The sequence below is a fragment of the Haliotis rufescens genome, unplaced genomic scaffold (genome assembly GCF_023055435.1).
Source record: "Haliotis rufescens isolate VD_foot unplaced genomic scaffold, xgHalRufe1.0.p SCAF_2, whole genome shotgun sequence".
Classification (NCBI taxonomy): Eukaryota; Metazoa; Mollusca; class Gastropoda; order Lepetellida; family Haliotidae; genus Haliotis; species Haliotis rufescens.
The window spans coordinates 911,056-932,049 of record NW_025963890.1 but is presented as its reverse complement, the minus strand read 5'-3'; the positions used below and the strand labels follow the sequence as shown (position 1 = coordinate 932,049).

General features: G+C 43.9%; 1 protein-coding gene across 7 annotated transcripts in view; it reads left to right on the top strand.

Moving 5' to 3' along the window:
* LOC124115607 (nucleoprotein TPR-like) overlaps nt 1–20,994 on the top strand; it is an 82,678-nt gene that overhangs the window by 59,894 nt on the left and 1,790 nt on the right. Inside the window, exons 45-63 of one of the 7 annotated variants that reach the window (XM_048399467.1) lie at nt 749–947; nt 2,180–2,343; nt 2,885–2,979; nt 3,429–3,655; nt 3,836–3,955; nt 4,678–4,885; nt 9,218–9,260; nt 9,587–9,700; nt 9,892–9,990; nt 10,587–10,727; nt 11,021–11,156; nt 11,480–11,673; nt 13,204–13,301; nt 15,120–15,205; nt 15,527–15,622; nt 17,203–17,329; nt 17,931–18,004; nt 19,011–19,097; nt 20,115–20,168. In XM_048399467.1, coding sequence (XP_048255424.1) covers nt 749–947; nt 2,180–2,343; nt 2,885–2,979; nt 3,429–3,655; nt 3,836–3,955; nt 4,678–4,885; nt 9,218–9,260; nt 9,587–9,700; nt 9,892–9,990; nt 10,587–10,727; nt 11,021–11,156; nt 11,480–11,673; nt 13,204–13,301; nt 15,120–15,205; nt 15,527–15,622; nt 17,203–17,329; nt 17,931–18,004; nt 19,011–19,097; nt 20,115–20,168 — 2,362 coding nt within the window. Of the gene's footprint in view, nt 1–748; nt 948–2,176; nt 2,344–2,884; nt 2,980–3,428; nt 3,656–3,835; nt 3,956–4,677; nt 4,886–9,217; nt 9,261–9,586; nt 9,701–9,891; nt 9,991–10,586; nt 10,728–11,020; nt 11,157–11,479; nt 11,674–13,203; nt 13,302–15,119; nt 15,206–15,526; nt 15,623–17,202; nt 17,330–17,930; nt 18,005–19,010; nt 19,098–20,114; nt 20,169–20,994 lie in introns of all 7 variants that reach the window. The other 6 variants (XM_048399466.1, XM_048399465.1, XM_048399470.1 and 3 more) reach the window with 6 other exon arrangements.

The following is a 20,994-nucleotide window of genomic DNA, read 5'->3' as shown; positions in this document are numbered from 1 at the left end:
CATCAGGTGTCGGAAGACACGCCCCCTATATGTCATTATTCTCTTCTTCACTACCTTCGAAGGACGTGAGAGACGATCACTTACCTCATTTCTGAAGAATCTATCCTTTGATGCTTGTGTTAAAACTGTTCTGAGTTTTTTTGGTGTGTTACCCATCCTTTCATCTCAGCAGACTCCGGTATTCAGCGTTTTCAATGCATGGTATTAATTTCCATGACTCTACCGCGGCTTGTGGTGTTCATGTTGGCCGCCCCTTTTTTCCCTAGTTGACATTTATTTATTTTAAGGGATTTATGTTTTACCCTTGCTCTTGCTCGGGAATTCTCATGTCGTAAAATCAGTATGACACTTACGATCTCTGTATGCTGTACATACACATTTCCAGATGTTGTAACACAAATGGTGCTTGGGATTGAAAATGTTTTTGGGCCTGATTTGAAATAAAACCTGTATTGTCATCAAGCGAGTCAATCTGAGCTTATCTGACTGATATCACTCCATCTGAAAGACGTGAATGTGTCAATCTGTACTTTAGTGACACTGTAAAACCTTTTACAGTATGGCATAAAGCTCTCTAACGCTTGTGTTTGGTCTCGATGTCCTTAATTCCCGCCATTGCCTTTCTTATTTACATAAACCGGAAGGGCGTCCGCTTCCGCTCATAAAAAACGAACCATCAACCGGACCAAGCCGGGATATTGACAAAATCATATAGTTAACTAATGTGCCTCCTCCCTCCCTCCCCCAGGAGCACAGCCAGCTACAGGAGGCCTGCAACAAGCTGAAGGAGGAGAACTCGGAGTACGAGAAGAAGCAGACGCACTCACGATCCGTGCTGCAGACCGCCAAGAACAAACTGACCAATCAGAGAGAGCAAGTGGAGAGACTGACCAGTGAGAATGCTGAACTGAAAAAGAGGATTTCCACAGTGGAGACAAGTAATAAAGGTAGAGACTGCTGCTCTTGGATTTTACTGTTCTGTCTTGGTTTGTATGAAAATCCTCCATATGACCTGTCACCACTGTATTTCATCTTCCCGAGGCAAGTGAGTTAACTGACTATAAAAGTCCAGTTTCCACCCTTGCCGAACTAGGCTGGTATTATGGAGTTACAATTTGACTGGGCTAACGAGTCTATGCATAGTCCAATCGAAATCGCGCAACGAAATCGAATTCCGGTTGTAAACTGTCATGCAGATTTCGGTCGATTGCAGGATTTGCAAAACATGTGCACTGCCAACTCGTTGTCAACAGATATTTTCAAAATCTTTTCATGTTTTTAATCAAGGTGCTCACGTGATTTGATGCATTTTGCAATGTAAGACCCGTTTTATCACAATGTAGATCTTGATTATCAAGCAGATCGTCCTTACTTGGCGCTGCCATTTTGTTTGAGGCAAATGCGAGTGATACGAGAGGTGGAATCTGATTGGTCCATAGGAGAGGTTTAGAAGGGACATAACTGGTAATAGCCACTGGTGGCGCTACGGTCAAGCTACGATCGAGCCAAGGAATTACAGCCAAGTTCGGCAAGGGTGGAAACTGGACTTTTAAAGTCAGTTAACTCACTTGCCACGGGAAGATGACTGTATTTACACAAATGTGTAAGCTGGATTCTGATTGGACCATTTGGGACTTTCAGCAAATGAAAGATGCAGGTAGACACTTTGGCTTTGGCCCTGCTCGCAACAGAAACACATGTGGTGTCTCATTAGCAGTGACTTTGTTCCAAATATGCCTCACCCAGCAGTTAATGGGTTACCAGTAGGATGAGATGGTAATGTTATCCTTTATAGTGCCTCACTGGCAGCTTTAATTGTATACTCCCCAGGGTGCTGAGACTGAAAATCAAGTGCACACTGATCCATTGACTGGGGTAATGGTTTCAGTGCACTTTCGATTGGTGAATGGAAGCTGACACATTATGAATGGACTGTACTTATGTAATTGATATAATTACAAGTTGCTTGAACTTGCTTCATCACCATATAAAGCTGATCAGTGTCCCTCCAAACAGTAGTTTGTCATTGGGGCCTCAGTCAGACATTTTGGCTTCACAAAAGTGTGGCAGTTAACATATCTCAATGAAATGGGTCCCTGGGTTCTAGGACATAGGTATGTAAAGGGTCAGAGAATCACATTCAGAGTTGAAGTACTCTCTTCACTTCTCTCCACAGAAGAACAGGACCTGCGTCAGGGCATGCTGAAGTCTCAGTTCGAGGGCCGGATCAGCCGGCTGGAGAAGGAGCTGCAGGACGCCCGGGGGGGCCAGGGCCCGGGGCTGGCCGAGCTGCAGCAACAGCTGGACCGAGTCCAGAGGGAGAACACAGAACTGCAGGCCAAGGTGGGATATATTTACTGCTTATTAAAAAATCTTCCCATTTCATATCAAGTTAATGTCCCGAGTGGACTAATGTTTTAGCTGTCTCAGACTTTTACGATTATTTCACAAGGAACATAAACTTGATATGAAATAGGAATGAGTGTTGTATCCTATTTATTACTGTGATTTATGTTTGCATGTGGCATGTCCACATGTCCTTGTAGTGAGACCACAGTGCGTATGAATACAAAGTATGCACTATGTAGACACTGCCACATCACCTCCCGCATGCATACCACATCTCTGTGAACTATATATGATATCTTTAGTATTGATGAATGGAATTTGATGGAACTTAGTATGCATGATCTGTAAGGGGGTCTCAATCATATGACACATTTCATAACGTGGGTAATAAACTCCTATACTCTCCAGGCCAGACAGGCCATTGTGAGATATGTTCTGCTATAGTTTCTCGAGGCCAAAGGATATTCTATTAATATAAAAAAGAATCAAAATCACATTTAGAAATTATTTTCAGTTATTGTGCTTTGTTCTACAGATTGCTGCTCTACAGAAACAGCTTGAGTCCCAGCAGAAACACATCAGCCAGCCTGCCTCCATCGTCACGAGACCGGCTGCTACCACCCCGCCCAGGTGAGTCGCAACACTGCACTGATTCCACCAACAGTCAACTCCCATGTTGTATTCATCTGACAGACATCTTATGCCCAGTTAAGAAGCTCAACATTGCATTTCCCACCAAAATATGCTTCATTGAAAAGCAGTTCTAGAAACTAGTATAATAGGAAGGAAGGATTTTACACCGCTTTTAGCAATATTCGATATCAATGTGGGGGGACACCAAAAATGGACTTCACACAATGTACCCATTTGGGGAATCGAACCCAGATCTGCGGTGTGATGAGCAAATGCTTTAACCACTAGGCTACCCCACCCCTTCAGTACAACAATCAGTTCAAGTCGGCATGTCGAAAATATCCACTTTATATATCATCAGTAAATATAAAGTGTAGACTCTGCTCCTCACAGAACATTCAGGATATTTACAATTGTCCTCAACACATTATGTACCCTCTGTCCAGCACATCCACGTCGGACCAGGCTCCCAAGATGGCCAACATCAAGCCAATGGCTACAGGCACCACAAGCGTGGGCCAGGCCACGCCCATCCCCCATAGCTCAGCTGCAGCTAAAGCCACGGCTAGCATCCGACCCATGGCCATTGCACCCACATCTGTGGCCTCAACGTCCACTGCAACACCCACGGCGACAGTCATGCCCACAACACTGACATCACAAGATGTGGACGGTGAGTGCCCATGATCAGTACTTTCACCTAAATCCAAATGTTCATTTGTAATTTGGAAAATTTCATTCAAGCATGTTTGATGAGACAAGAGACATGAATGCGTCATTGTCTTCAATGTCTTCAATGTCTTCAATGTTGAGACTGATCTTAGTCTAAGTGTGTGCTATTCTGACCTTGCAGATGACCTTCCGTCTACATCGTCCTCCGGCCCTGCGGTCACGCCCATCCCGTCTGTCAGTGTCCCGGGTCGACCCCAGCAGGTCCAGATCGTCGCACCACAGATTGAGCAGGCGCAGCCAGGTCAGGACTTTCAAGCAGACTGTGTGCCACGTTGGGGTCCATTTGCAATCAAGGACTAGATTTTGTGATTGTTGCAATGAAATTTGAAATATGGTCTCTCTATATTGTGTAATCTGTAACTGCAAAATTGCCTCTGTGAAATCTGGGTTAGAATTGGTCTCCAGCAACCCTTGCTTATTGTAAGAGACGGGTAAAAGGATCAGGTGGTCAAGCTCGGTGACTTGGTTGATGCCAGTCATTGTATCCCCATTGCGTAGCTTGATGTTCATAATGTCAATCACAGGATTGGAGACTCGAATACTTACAGACCACCATCTTGAGGTGAAATATTGCTGAGTGCAGCAAAAATTACAAAAAATAATTAAAAAAAATACTGCAAGTTTGATCTACATCATTAAACAACAGACGAACAAGGTTGGGTTTAAGTAATCTGCAGGTGGGAGACAGACAGAGAAGTAAATCCAAGATGAAGCTCTAGTTGTCGGCACTACTTTTGAATACTACTTCTATGACATTGTGCAAGTGAATGATAAACAATATCAATCTGACTTGTGGTCAAATTATCAACAATATTATGTGTCAGTTTGATTGAAATGATGAGGTACTCATTTATTTTTCTGAGCTGTGCGTAATATTAAAGAGACCATGTATGTGGGCATCTGCTTCAGTTCTGACAGTTTCCCTTCTCTTCATATGTGTGTGAGAGATGATATCTTCTGTAGTAGACATGTCCTCGGACCTGGTGGAGGAGTCAGCCCCTGCTGCAGCTATGGAGTTGATGCAGTCACAGATGCAGCAGCAGCAGCAGCCGCCGCAGCAGTCACAGGTGACGCCAGTGTCCCCCCACCTGCCATCCACATCATCAGGTGTGGTGGGCGACGGTGGAGCCAGTCAGTCGCTGGGGAAGAGGCAGAGGGAGGACACAGACAGGTGGGAACAGACTTCACATCTTGTACTAGTGACCCGTGGAGATCCGGGCAGGAATAGGTCTTCAGCAACCCATGCTTGCCGTTAGAGGCGACTGTGCTTGTCTTAAGAGGCGACTAATGTGATCGGGTGGTCAGGCTCGCTGACTTGGTTGATGCATGTCATCGTATCCCAATTGCGTGGATCGATGCTCATGATATACCGGATTGTCTGGTCCAGACTCAATTATTTACAGACTGCCGTCATATAGCTTGAATATTTCTGCGGCATTAAACAACAAAGAAAGAAAAGAAAAGTCTTGTACAGATTCACAACCATGGCCCTCAACAATGGTCTTCATGATGACCCACATTACAATGTCCCCGGTAATCTATGTTTGTCCTGCAAGGTGTCTGATGTGTATCCAGGGGTCACACTCAGTGACCTGGTTGAGTGCATGCCATGTACCCTGACAGCATTGGACGCTGCTCATAATATCAGTATCATGACTGGTTTGTCTAAATGTTTACAGGACACCATGGTTTATCTGGAATATTACTGCAATAAACGACAAATAAAAACAAGGACAATATGATTGCCTGGTGTATGAGTATTTTGTGTGGTTGACTGGTACCAGGTAATCCCATTCCCATATCTTCTGTTGGTTTTTGTTGTTGATGCTGACAAAATGGTTGCTCCTACCTAGTTGACCACAGAAAAAGTACCTCAGCAAAATCTTGTCATAAGCACAGATGAGTTCTTCCTTCCCTAGATTTGTGATGCCTCTTTCTGATGTGACATGCCATAAGGCAAAGTTCAGTGAGCTCCCTGAGACTCTGATGCTGTACTGGATGTGAAGCTTGTGTAGGAGTGTGATCACTGTTCCTGGATCAAGCTTGTGTAGGAGTGTGATCACTGTTCCTGGATCAAGCTTGTGTCTGAGTGTGATCACTGTTCCTGGATCAAGCTTGTGTAGGAGTGTGATCACTGTTCCTGGATCAAGCTTGTGTAGGAGTGTGATCACTGTTCCTGGATCAAGCTTGTGTAGGAGTGTGATCACTGTTCCTGGATCAAGCTTGTGTAGGAGTGTGATCACTGTTCCTGGATCAAGCTTGTGTCTGAGTGTGATCACTGCTCCTGGATCAAGCTTGTGTCTGAGTGTGATCACTGCTCCTGGATCAAGCTTGTGTAGGAGTGTGATCACTGTTCCTGGATCAAGCTTGTGTCTGAGTGTGATCACTGTTCCTGGATCAAGCTTGTGTAGGAGTGTGATCACTGTTCCTGGATCAAGCTTGTGTAGGAGTGTGATCACTGTTCCTGGATCAAGCTTGTGTAGGAGTGTGATCACTGTTCCTGGATCAAGCTTGTGTAGGAGTGTGATCACTGTTCCTGGATCAAGCTTGTGTCTGAGTGTGATCACTGTTCCTGGATCAAGCTTGTGTAGGAGTGTGATCACTGTTCCTGGATCAAGCTTGTGTAGGAGTGTGATCACTGTTCCTGGATCAAGCTTGTGTAGGAGTGTGATCACTGTTCCTGGATCAAGCTTGTGTAGGAGTGTGATCACTGTTCCTGGATCAAGCTTGTGTCTGAGTGTGATCACTGTTCCTGGATCAAGCTTGTGTAGGAGTGTGATCACTGTTCCTGGATCAAGCTTGTGTAGGAGTGTGATCACTGTTCCTGGATCAAGCTTGTGTAGGAGTGTGATCACTGTTCCTGGATCAAGCTTGTGTAGGAGTGTGATCACTGTTCCTGGATCAAGCTTGTGTCTGAGTGTGATCACTGTTCCTGGATCAAGCTTGTGTAAGAGTGTGATCACTGTTCCTGGATCAAGCTTGTGTAAGAGTGTGATCACTGTTCCTGGATCAAGCTTGTGTAAGAGTGTGATCACTGTTCCTGGATCAAGCTTGTGTAAGAGTGTGATCACTGTTCCTGGATCAAGCTTGTGTAAGAGTGTGATCACTGTTCCTGGATCAAGCTTGTGTAGGAGTGTGATCACTGTTCCTGGATCAAGCTTGTGTAAGAGTGTGATCACTGTTCCTGGATCAAGCTTGTGTAGGAGTGTGATCACTGTTCCTGGATCAAGCTTGTGTAAGAGTGTGATCACTGTTCCTGGATCAAGCTTGTGTAAGAGTGTGATCACTGTTCCTGGATCAAGCTTGTGTAAGAGTGTGATCACTGTTCCTGGATCAAGCTTGTGTAGGAGTGTGATCACTGTTCCTGGATCAAGCTTGTGTAGGAGTGTGATCACTGTTCCTGGATCAAGCTTGTGTAAGAGTGTGATCACTGTTCCTGGATCAAGCTTGTGTAGGAGTGTGATCACTGTTCCTGGATCAAGCTTGTGTCTGAGTGTGATCACTGTTCCTGGATCAAGCTTGTGTAAGAGTGTGATCACTGTTCCTGGATCAAGCTTGTGTAGGAGTGTGATCACTGTTCCTGGATCAAGCTTGTGTCTGAGTGTGATCACTGTTCCTGGATCAAGCTTGTGTAGGAGTGTGATCACTGTTCCTGGATCAAGCTTGTGTAGGAGTGTGATCACTGTTCCTGGATCAAGCTTGTGTAGGAGTGTGATCACTGTTCCTGGATCAAGCTTGTGTAGGAGTGTGATCACTGTTCCTGGATCAAGCTTGTGTAAGAGTGTGATCACTGTTCCTGGATCAAGCTTGTGTAGGAGTGTGATCACTGTTCCTGGATCAAGCTTGTGTCTGAGTGTGATCACTGTTCCTGGATCAAGCTTGTGTAAGAGTGTGATCACTGTTCCTGGATCAAGCTTGTGTAGGAGTGTGATCACTGTTCCTGGATCAAGCTTGTGTCTGAGTGTGATCACTGTTCCTGGATCAAGCTTGTGTAGGAGTGTGATCACTGTTCCTGGATCAAGCTTGTGTAGGAGTGTGATCACTGTTCCTGGATCAAGCTTGTGTAGGAGTGTGATCACTGTTCCTGGATCAAGCTTGTGTAGGAGTGTGATCACTGTTCCTGGATCAAGCTTGTGTAAGAGTGTGATCACTGTTCCTGGATCAAGCTTGTGTAGGAGTGTGATCACTGTTCCTGGATCAAGCTTGTGTCTGAGTGTGATCACTGTTCCTGGATCAAGCTTGTGTAAGAGTGTGATCACTGTTCCTGGATCAAGCTTGTGTAGGAGTGTGATCACTGTTCCTGGATCAAGCTTGTGTCTGAGTGTGATCACTGTTCCTGGATCAAGCTTGTGTAGGAGTGTGATCACTGTTCCTGGATCAAGCTTGTGTAGGAGTGTGATCACTGTTCCTGGATCAAGCTTGTGTAGGAGTGTGATCACTGTTCCTGGATCAAGCTTGTGTAGGAGTGTGATCACTGTTCCTGGATCAAGCTTGTGTAGGAGTGTGATCACTGTTCCTGGATCAAGCTTGTGTAGGAGTGTGATCACTGTTCCTGGATCAAGCTTGTGTAGGAGTGTGATCACTGTTCCTGGATCAAGCTTGTGTAAGAGTGTGATCACTGTTCCTGGATCAAGCTTGTGTCTGAGTGTGATCACTGTTCCTGGATCAAGCTTGTGTAGGAGTGTGATCACTGTTCCTGGATCAAGCTTGTGTAGGAGTGTGATCACTGTTCCTGGATCAAGCTTGTGTAGGAGTGTGATCACTGTTCCTGGATCAAGCTTGTGTAGGAGTGTGATCACTGTTCCTGGATCAAGCTTGTGTAGGAGTGTGATCACTGTTCCTGGATCAAGCTTGTGTAGGAGTGTGATCACTGTTCCTGGATCAAGCTTGTGTAGGAGTGTGATCACTGTTCCTGGATCAAGCTTGTGTAGGAGTGTGATCACTGCTCCTGGATCAAGCTTGTGTCTGAGTGTGATCACTGTTCCTGGATCAAGCTTGTGTAAGAGTGTGATCACTGTTCCTGGATCAAGCTTGTGTAGGAGTGTGATCACTGTTCCTGGATCAAGCTTGTGTAGGAGTGTGATCACTGTTCCTGGATCAAGCTTGTGTAGGAGTGTGATCACTGTTCCTGGATCAAGCTTGTGTAGGAGTGTGATCACTGTTCCTGGATCAAGCTTGTGTAGGAGTGTGATCACTGCTCCTGGATCAAGCTTGTGTCTGAGTGTGATCACTGTTCCTGGATCAAGCTTGTGTAAGAGTGTGATCACTGTTCCTGGATCAAGCTTGTGTAGGAGTGTGATCACTGTTCCTGGATCAAGCTTGTGTAGGAGTGTGATCACTGTTCCTGGATCAAGCTTGTGTAGGAGTGTGATCACTGTTCCTGGATCAAGCTTGTGTAGGAGTGTGATCACTGCTCCTGGATCAAGCTTGTGTAGGAGTGTGATCACTGCTCCTGGATCAAGCTTGTGTCTGAGTACTGATGAAGTGTGTTGTTTTGTTGCAGTCAGGAGGAGGCAGAAACGCAGGCCAAGAGAACAAGAACACAGGTTTGTACAGTTGAGACACATTTAACAGCAGTAGCATTTGAGTCACTTGTCCTTCAAATTATTTACACATGAAAACCTTCCAGACGTTCAAGATTTCTATCAGTCCTAGACTACAGCCAGACCTTACTGGTGTGTAGTTACTATATATTACTTAGACATATTTTTGACAGGTATCAATTTTCAGCAGTTGTGTGTATCAGAGATATGGTAGCCCACTGCTTGCTACTACCTTGGGTATCTTCTGCTTGTCAGATCAACTTATTCATTTTGACACAACACTGTTTGAACTACATGACACTGATGGTGAGTATGATGTATGGTTTCAGCAAGGTTCCCCTCTCCCAACCATCACTCTCACTGATGAGAACGCCCAGACGGTCAACCTGGAGTCACAGGAAGTCCTTCACCTCCAACAAACAGAGACCTTGGAACAAGAGGAGGTAACTCTACCATGAACACTATAACTTACAATCTGATGCCCCAGGGGTAACAAATGTAGGTTCGACCTTGATAGGTTGTGACTGGATCACTATCAAATATATATGCTATCTACCAGAGTGTTATGTTCAAAACAGGGATGGTTTATCACCTGCTTGTACAGTCTGTATCATTCAGTATTCCACATCTCCAGATACCCCCTGAAGCTGCAGTTGAAAGCGTGACCCCCCAGATAGTGGGAGCTTCTCAGGCAGACCCCGCCGGCCTCACTCAGCTGGAGGAGGTGCCTCAGGTACGTCGACTCACCTGCATTCTCACCTGTTAACATTGGAGGAGTTGGTGATGGATAATTGACAGATTCAGTTAGAAGGGTTAGATTAGGTAGACACAGAGCTCATTGAGACTGACCAGTTGTCAGGAGTGTCTGAAAGACGGACGGATCATCATGATCATTGAAAGAAAGACACAGACTTGTCTCCTTGTAGTCTTGAGAAGTTGGGAGAACATGAATACATGACACTTTTTTATGGATAGCAACTTTTATTCTTTGTACAACGTTTCAGAGCTACTTCTTGCTCCTTCATCAAGTGAATGCTGAAGTGCATGGAGCATTATATATACATAAATCATAATAAGCCAATGACAGAGGTTTTATGTTAAAAAAATTACATTACCTTTTTTGTTGAGGAAGATCTGATGACTAACATGACCTGAGATGCATGAACTTAGTACTGGTAGAAGCATGCCCTAAAACAAGGACTATGGTGTCTCATACACGATCTGGCCATATGTGTAACGGACAATATGAGGGGAGTACAGTACTAGAGTGAGTGACATGGTGACAATGTGTGTCAGGCCCAGTGTGTCATAGTGTCCATTGTTTGACAGCAGCAGCCCCCACAGGAGCTGTTTGCAGGACCCGAACAGACGGTCGACGCTGGGGTGGAGGGAGTGCATGTTGACGAAGACAGCGGGGACGTGATCATCCTGAACAGTGAGGAGGAGGAGCCTTGTGGAGATGAGATGGAGGTAAGTGGGACACTGACGCTCACAGATCCCTGTCATCAGGTTGCCCAAGGAGGGAGAATATTTACAATTTCTTTTGCTCAAACAGCATTTTTTTGTAGATTATGATTCCTGGTTTGACCACACCATACCAGTGGATTTCAACAAAGTGGTAAACGTCTGAGGCCTGCATAAATTCAGGCTTTCCTCCCACATTAAGCTGATACGCCATGATATAACGGCAATACTGTTGAAAGCATCGTTCATCCTAACTCACTCACTCGTGTATGTGTTCAGAGGTGTGTGTATGTTGACAGGACTCGGACGAAGAGGAGGAGTATGAGGAAGGAGAAGGTGAATATGATGATGATGAAGACGACGATGATGATGAAGAGGCTATGGCTGAACAGGGAGATGAGGAGGAAGATGATGACAATGATGTTGTTATCATTGGTAAGATTCATCTTTGCTCAAAGATATTTTTGACATGAATATTATGGTGATCCAGTGGTTGAGAATTCCGCTGAACCAGTGGTTGAGTATCACACTCATTCACTGGTTTCTCAAATGGGGTTGTGATGTCCCAGCTTTGTCTTGATAAAAATACTTCAACTTGTAATGTTTGATTTAAACAAAGCAGAAAATATTAGTTACTGATTATTATTAGTTTGATGACGAACAAACTGAGTATGATTTGTAAACAATGATTGAGTACAAGATTTCAGCTGAATCCCAGCACTGGTTACCGGTAATGACACGTCCAACTGTTCTTTCAGACATAGATGACAACGAGCAATCCATGCCTTCCCAGCAGCCCCCTGCCGGCCCGGGACCTGTGATTCAGCAACCAATCATAGCACAGCATCCTGTAGTAAGTCCACGCCCAACCCCTGCCCTTCAGCCAATCGTGCATGGCGAGCGATTGCCATCTGTCAGCATCAGGGCCCATCTTCCGCCATTCATGTTAGGGGTAGGTAACTCTTGTGTCAGCTGACCTGGTGTCTGATGCTTGTCCCACTGCTTGCTGGTGCTGCCTGTAGGTAACCATGGTGATATTCATAAAAGGCATGATTAGATGACTTACCTTACTCACTCACACTAACCTGTAATCTGTCCAGGATGGTGACTCGTGAAACACTCAGTATTTATTCATCATGCTCATTGGGTGGTGGGGTAGCCGAGTGGTTAAAGCGTTCGCTCATCACGCCAAAGATTGGGGTTCAATACCCCAAATGAGTGCAACGTGTAAGGCCAATTTCTGGTGTCCCCCGCCATGATATTGCTGGAATATTGCTGAAAGTAGCATAAAAACCAAACTCACTCACTCACTCACTCACTCACTCACTCACTCACTCATACTTTGCTCATTTTGACGTTATCAGTGTGATCTTTTGTCATGCGTCTTCGTCCATCATCCATCCATCCTGTAGCATTAAACTATAGAAGCCATCTTCTCCACAACTACACGCCACATTAATGCTATGTCCCTTGCTTTACCAACTTATGGTTTGTATTTAAGGAATAATAGGGGCGGTCGGGTAGCCTTGTGGATAAAGCGTTCACTCGTCATGCCGAAGACCTGGGTTCGATTCCCCACATGGGTACAGTGTGTGAAGCCCATGTTCTGGTGTCCCCGCCATGATATTGCAGGAATATTGCTAAAAGAGGCATTAAACCATACTCACTCACTCACTCACTCACTCACTCACTCACTCACTCACTCACTCACTCACTCACTCACTCACTCACTCACTCACTCACTCAAAAAATAATCTGTCAGCCCTCAGCACAGTAGTATGAAAAGTAGTTGTTTCAAGAATTAGAAAAGGTGCTTGTGAAATTATTTAGGCATCCAGTATAGTCACAATGTGTTTCATGGTTGTGTTGTACCTCGGTAGTAATGTTACAGTCACAGTTAACAGACCTAGGACCCTGGGATATGCTACATACAGGTTCATTTGACTTCATATACAACAGTAATAAAATTAACTAATCAGCTTGCCAAGTGTCACCATACCCATGTTGAATATACCTGTTTTACAGTCTTGTGAAGTGCCTTAGGTTAGATGGTATGCAGAATATAGAGTATTGTATGTCAGGCTAGTTTGTAGAACTAACAGTTGGTCAGAGTCTGCGTGGAGGCTTCTGCTTACTGCCATGTGCTGTTTCCCTTCTGACTTTGACTGATATTAAACTAGATTGCTTTGCAGTGGGCACCAATTCTTGCTTCTTTGCAAGACTAACATCATCTTTCTCCTGCTCCTGCAACAACAGGGACCGCCTCCCCCTCTTCATGCCTCATTACAATATTTAATCAGAAAGTTTTGGAAATGTCATTTTTCTGTACTTTCAAATATTTTGGTACAAAAGTATTTGTGTTTTTATATATAGTTTTCTCTTATTGTGACTACATACATGACTGTGTGTGTTAGTTAATTTAGTAAATCGTCGATGTAACATGACGAAATGTTGTATCTGTATTTACTGTTGCGTGTGACAGGGTCAGCCAGGACCATTCGAGGAGGAGGACTGTACCGTGCCCAGCACGCCCACCCTCTCCGTGCCGCGACGAGCAGACGGCTTCGCGGAGGCCTTGAAGTGAGCAGACCATTAGTGGGAATAATGAAGATTAAGAGAATAGGAATAACGCTTTTGTACTCACTGGATTCCAAGTTAATTTTCCAAATATGTCATGTGTGTTCTGTGTTTGACTGTAAGTGACAAGTGTGTCATGTGTGTTCTGTGTTTGACAAGTGTGTCATGTGTGTTGTGTTTGACTGTAAGTGACAAGTGTGTCATGTGTGTTCTGTGTTTGACTGTAAGTGACAAGTGTGTCATGTGTGTTCTGTGTTTGACTGTAAGTGACAAGTGTGTCATGTGTGTTGTGTTTGACTGTGACAAGTGTGTTCCGTGTTTGACTGTGACAAGTGTGTTCCGTGTTTGACTGTAAGTGACAAGTGTGTCATGCGTGTTCTGTGTTTGACTGTGACAAGTGTGTCATGTGTGTTCTGTGTTTGACTGTGAGTGACAAGTGTGTCATGTGTGTTCTGTGTTTGACTGTAAGTGACAAGTGTGTCATGTGTGTTCTGTGTTTGACTGTGAGTGACAAGTGTGTCATGTATGTTCTGTGTTTGACAAGTGTGTCATGTGTGTTGTGTTTGACTGTAAGTGACAAGTGTGTCATGTGTGTTCCGTGTTTGACTGAGTGACAAGTGTGTCATGTGTGTACTGTGTTTGACTGTGAGTGAGAAGTGTGTCATGTGTGTTCTGTGTTTGACTGTAAGTGACAAGTGTGTCATGTGTGTTCTGTGTTTGACTGTAAGTGACAAGTGTGTCATGTGTGTTTTAGTTTGACTGTGAGTGACAAGTGTGTCGTGTGTTCTGTGTTTGACTGTAAGTGACAAGTGTGTCATGTGTGTTCTGTGTTTGACTGTGACAAGTGTGTCATGTGTGTTCCGTGTTTGACTGTGACAAGTGTGTCATGTGTGTTCCGTGTTTGACTGTTAGTGACAAGTGTGTCATGTGTGTTCTGTGTTTGACTGTGACAAGTGTGTCATGTGTCTTCCGTGTTTGACTGTAAGTGACAAGTGTGTCATGTGTGTTCTGTGTTTGACTGTGACAAGTGTGTCGTGTGTTCCGTGTTTGACTGTAAGTGACAAGTGTGTCATGTGTGTTCTGTGTTTGACTGTGACAAGTGTGCCATGTGTGTTCCGTGTTTGACTGTAAGTGACAAGTGTGTCATGTGTGTTCCGTGTTTGACTGTAAGTGACAAGTGTGTCATGTGTGTTCCGTGTTTGACTGTAAGTGACAAGTGTGTCGTGTGTTCCGTGTTTGACTGTAAGTGACAAGTGTGTCGTGTGTGTTCCGTGTTTGACTGTTAGTGACAAGTGTGTCATGTGTGTTCCGTGTTTGACTGTAAGTGACAAGTGTGTCATGTGTGTTCTGTGTTTGACTGTAAGTGACAAGTGTGTCATGTGTGTTCCGTGTTTGACTGTAAGTGACAAGTGTGTCATGTGTGTTCCGTGTTTGACTGTAAGTGACAAGTGTGTCATGTGTGTTCTGTGTTTGACTGTTAGTGACAAGTGTGTCATGTGTGTTCCGTGTTTGACTGTAAGTGACAAGTGTGTCATGTGTGTTTTGTGTTTGACTGTAAGTGACAAGTGTGTCATGTGTGTTCCGTGTTTGACTGTAAGTGACAAGTGTGTCATATGTGTTCTGTGTTTGACTGTAAGTGACAAGTGTGTCATGTGTGTTCAGTGTTTGACTGTAAGTGACAAGTGTGTCATGCGTGTTCTGTGTTTGACTGTAAGTGACAAGTGTGTCATGCGTGTCCCGTGTTTGACTGTGACAAGTGTGTCATGTGTGTTCCGTGTTTGACTGTAAGTGACAAGTGTGTCATGTGTGTTCTGTGTTCAGTTCCCCACAGGTGTCACAGAGGTTTGTGTTCGGTGCGGAAGGCAGTTTGAGCCAGCCGGAACTTGCCCAGCTGGAGTCACAGCGAGGTAAGTAGCCGTACTGACCACACGTTTCTTATTGGTTGGGGCTGCCAAGCCTTTTGGGGGTTAAAAAAACTCAAGAACACTGATATGGTGCTGAGTTTGACATTCATACTTCATTGAAACGATCAGTTGTAGCCGATTCTGTACAGAGTAAATCTAGAGTACTGTCCCTTGTACTCCATTCATAGAATTTATTAAATGCCTTTGTCTTCCACATAAAGTCAACAGTCACATAAAGCCAACAGTCACACTTACAGAGTTTCAAGATCAATATTTATGACATCAGTCATTCACATGTTTGTTTTGATTAATGCAACCTAATAGCATTAGGTATGGACGACACCCGGATGGATCTGTCGCAATTTGATGATGGCGGAGGCCGTAGTGTCCCAACAACGCCGTTACAGACATCGGCCCCAGGTAGGTTCACTCACAGTAGGGGAGGAAGCAGTGTTTTATGTTAGCAATTACTACCCAGTAATTGGATACAGTTTTTATAAAGTGGCCATTTTTCTTAGAAACCAGAAATTGATATGCAGAGATCCCCTCTTAGTTGGGGTTCAAATCAAAGATCCCAGTGATATGACTGTAATACACATTCACTTGATTCCAACATTGATAAGTAGGGCTAAGGCCCAGTTATTTGGGTCCGGCCAGATCCAACCATGTATCATGAGCTCACTTTGTATTTGAAAAGGGGCATTGGTGGCACAGGTGGCCCAGTCGCCTTAGGCAGCGCAAGTTTCTGTGCAGAGTACTGTCCCTTGGGTACACAAGAAACATATCATCGTTTCTCGTTGGAATGTTCTTTCAATAACTGTCACTGATATTGTACGGTCAAATTCACTGTCAAGGTCATATACTCTGTATCATGTTCACGATAACCTGTAGGTCAATGAAATTTGGTGCCTTCCTTAGGGTGGGGCTCAGATAAGAATGGATCTTGAGTGACCTAAGTGTGAGGTCAAGGTCGTTTGTGTGCCACGTTTGAAAACGGTTATACCCATCTTTTCAACTAGAAGTAATAAGTCATGTGATTAGCTGAAATTGAGGGTCAGGGTCATGAAACAGGAAGTGAATGCAACTATCTTATTAATATATCCACAGACATGGGACATTTTTAATGTTGTCTTGCATCAGACCTATTAGAGTATCTAAAAACACGGGACGAAGTTGTACAGGATATGACATTATTTGGGATCCAAGATGAATATGAGTGAAGTCAGCAGTCACTTTGTTTGGTGAAATCAAAATGGTTCATGCTACATGTTTCTGCTTGGAAAGTTTGGAGGCATTCAGGAAATGGCGCATCTTCCTGAGGCAAGAGAGTTACCTGACTATAAAAGTCCAGTTTCCACCCTTGTCGAACTAGGCTGGAATTATGGAGTTAGATTTTGGCTGGACTGATGAGTCTATGCATGGCCCAATTAAAATCATGCTATGAAATCGAAATCCGGTTTGTAAACTGTCATGCAGATTTCGGTCAACTGCAGGATTTGCAAAGCATGTGCACAGCCATCTTGGTGTCAACAGATATTTTCTAAATATTTTCATGTTTTTGATCAAGGTGCTCACGTGATGTGATGCACTTCGCAAAGTGAAATCCGTTTTATCACGATATAGATCTTGATTGTCAATCAGATTGTCTTAACTGGGCACCGCCATTTTGTTTGAAGCAAATGTAAGTGATACAAAGGGTGGAATCTGATTGGTCCATAGAGAGGCATAGAAGGGACATAACTCGTATTAGCCACTGGTGTCTTCCAGCCTAGTTCGGCAAGGGTGGACACAGGACTTTTAAAGTCAGTTTACTCTCTTGCCTCGGGAAGATGGAAATGGTGGGGACGGGGCTGCTTCTGTTTCAGCATGGAATGCAAACAGCTTTCTGGTTAACATGAAGCTTCATTGTGTAGTACAGGAGAGGACTAGTAACATGCTAGTCCCCTTTAGGGTTGATGTGGGAGCGTAGTAGTATGTGCTGACTTGTCCCATCTCTTCAGTTGCCCTCCCTGAGGCCCATGTAGAGGCAACGCAGACTGCACCTGCCGCAGATGTTGGGCAGTCTGGAGTAGAAGACGTCGACACAGCGCAGCAGATGCAAGAGGCCGCCAAAGCGGAGCAGGACCGGTGAGGATGACATTGAGGACACTGAGACACATTGTTACACATTAGGAAGCCCAGGAGGACATTATCGAACAACCCTGCAATAATAATTATTATCAGACAAGACTGCATGAGTTCCTGCTTGTCTATTTGTCTGGAGCTGACTTTGATGGTGGCCAGAGTGTGACGTGGCTGATTGGGGGTCATTGTATCACAACCACATGATTTCTGGGTCCAGGCCGGATTGTTCACAGGCCACAAGAATGGCTGTTCTATTCCACCTTCAAAACAGAGCATTTATTCACAAAGATTTTGTCATATATGTGGTTAATGATTGATTCATCCATCTGTCCAGAAATCTTTCTTTAGCTTGGCTGCCTTGGTTAGGGACCAAAGTGCAGGCTGTTGACACTGTGTGTGCTTCAGTGCCATGTAGGCATGTGATTGAAGATCATTGTGTTTGTGAACTGTGATTGAGTGGACTATTATGGTTAATATCTGTACACAACACTCACACTTGAGTACTTGCTGTCACATTTCTAGAACACTCTTATTCTTAATATCAGCAACCTGCTGCCTCGATGCATTCTGTGCTTGTGTTATATAGGGGATGCTTGTGTTATAGTGAGGAGATTGAGGAATCAGCCTTGTTGGAGGGAGATGCCCCCCAGGACTCCACGTCCGGTGCACCTGATACAGGTGAGACAAGTTTTTACTGCTTCTTGTAATCCACGTGTTGTGCACAACATGAGAGAGTTAGGGCAGTCATGGTGCTACAATCATTGTGGCCAGGATCTTGTTCCACAAAGCAATCGTAGCTCTACGACGGTCGTAAGTCTATGTTAAAGTATGGGCGTTACCTTGGCATTGAGGCTTCAAAAAATAAAAGAATTGGTTCTCAGGCTATGGTTTTTGAAAAAATAGTGTGGGTGGGCAGTGTCTTTTTTGGGGGGGTTGTTCCAACTAGTATGTAACCTTCTTTGAGAGGCATTTAGAAGTTGGAGTACTAATTAAGGATAGGATTTATGGACGAACAACTTATTTATTACAATTAAGAGCGACGTTTCAGTGTAGGTTCTAAAACCATTATCAAGCAAGTAACGGTGTTAGAACGTACACTGAAACATCACTCTTAATTGTAATAAAGAAGTTGTTCATCCATAAATTCTATCCTTACTTAGTATGTAAAAAATGGAAATATAAAACAAAACGTGGGGCGAATTTTATGATGTTGCGGGCTGTGCCTGACAACAAGGACCATTATTTCTTTTAGTCTAAGATCACTTTGTTGAACGTGGCCAAGGTCATGTTTTCGTGTTTATCTATAAATGTCTGCATCAAATACAAAGGGTGTTCTGAATGCACCACAAGGTCAAGGTGACAGGAGCTGTTGACTGAAGCTTGGCCATATTGTGTAGACCATGGGTGGGTGCCTCATCTTCTGACACTACTGTAGATTAGTGTTGATGTATCTTTATTTGCAATGTGCACTGTGTAAAGTACATTATTTGTACTGGAATATTGCTAAATGCAGTGTAAAACCACACTCACTTTCCTGGGTTGTGGAAGTAATGTGGTTACTAACACATGCCGAAGATCTCGGTTTCCTGGCCACATAGTCAATGTTGGATGCCCATGCTGAAAGCAGTGTAGAACCTAACTCACTCACTCACTCACTCACTCACTCACTCACTCTGCTGTTCAGACGATGCCAGGCCCGAGACCGAGGGAGAGAAGGAAGCAGCAGAGGAAGATGGGAGTTCAACATCGCAGGGAGCAGTCGACCTTTCAGGTTTGTGAGCCATATGTAAAAAATGCATTTTTACTGCGATGGTGACATAGTATTACGTCTGCTCCACCACGGCAGCCATCTTGAAAACCTCTCTATGGCCATTAGTCAGCCATTTCCTTCACAAGGGAATGAAGTTCGGTACAGTAAACTAAGGTTATAACGAACTCAAAGGGATCCACAAATTTTAGTTTGTTATAACCGTAGTTTGTTATAAGCATATATACAGCATAACTACAGCAAATAGTCCGGGCCAAATAAGTAAGTTTGTTATATCCGTCAGTTCGTGACAAGCGTGTTTGTTATAACCGAAGTTTACTGTACTTGACTGTGTACTTTTAATGGAGCTCACCATATATGTTCAGCTTTTGGAGATATTTTGAATTTTGATCATTCTTCTTTTTAACAATTGCCCTGTGACCTCAGTGGCAGGTGGAACTTCTTATTGGCATTATGTTCTGGGTTTTTTCAGATATATTTTAAGTTTGAAGTCATTTTGACAATGGTCATAAATTTTCTCAGTGGCATATTGGCTCTGCAAACTTCTAGAATTGACACACTGAGGAAGCTTAAATTTGCCGTGTTTCTCCTTACGATGACATCACATTTTGTTCAGATCGTTAGATTTTCGTGTTAGTTTTAAGTCCTCAGTAAATATACAGAAAATATAACTACAGTCAAAAACATTTTGGAAGTGTCTTGTCTGTTGACATTTTATACATATAACTACATATAACTACAGGTGAGCTACAGTGCCTTGGAACTAATTTCACTTTGGTTACAGGGTAATTATCCATATTTTACAAGGAAAGCCTGAATGTCCAGCATTGCTTGGTAATTGTGATCTCAGTAATAGGCAAACTCCAATCTCAAGCCTCGAAAAGTCAGTGATAGTTTTACTCTGTCATACATCTCTTGTGTTGATGTATTTGGAGAATTCAAACTTAGTGTATTTTGTAATGGTGAATACATGCCCCTGTGACTTGATGTATGACCTGACTGTATGGCTGTGTGTGTCAGGCTGGAGGTGTATGATGCCGCCACGGCTACGGCTTCGGTCGGGTCTGTATGTAGGTAAGCTGCGGACCTGTTGGTTCCATTCCATGGTTCTTGGTTTCATGTTTTTCATGTTTTTGACAATAATGTGTTTATTTATTAATTTGTTTACAAACCTAAATAAATCAGGAACGTCAGGGGGAAAGTTAGTCAAGTTTAAAGCTGATAATCACAATCGTGGACAAAATCAAAAGCTGTTTCCATTAGGGCTGGGACGGGTAACTCGGGTACACAGGTCGGGTGGGTACTGAGTAGGACCCAGGTACCCACAGGACGACCCGGACCCGTGGTTAGTCACGTGGTATATTGTTTAATGACAAAAATGGTGTGGTTACACTACAAGTCACTTATGTTCACATTTCTTTCTGAGTCTGCACCCATTCCTTCTGATTTTTCATATGGTTGAATAAAGATATAACTTATTTCGACTGCAGTGTATGAATGACCAGATTTTTTAATACATGTGTCTAAATACGTTTTGCTAGGGCTATGCTAAAATTGTTCCCGATCGGACATTTTGAGACATCTCCTGAGACCTACAGTGGGTACCCGGGTAGGGTCGGGTAATAGGGGGGTGGGTACCGGGGTAGTGAATTTGGACTTGCCCCAGCCCTAGTTTCCTGGCCTTCCTACCGAGACAAGTGATGTTCAGTTGCCCATAATGTCCATGTAAAGTCCAGTTCTCCAAGCCGTGTGTGGCTTTGTTCCGATGTAAACAATGTAAAATATTACAATCCTGTCAAGTGTCACCCAAATGAAAACATGGCCAAATGAAAAATAAAGCATAATAAATATTTTTATTTGGACCTGCACCCAAATGTTTTGGGGGAATAAAGTATAAACC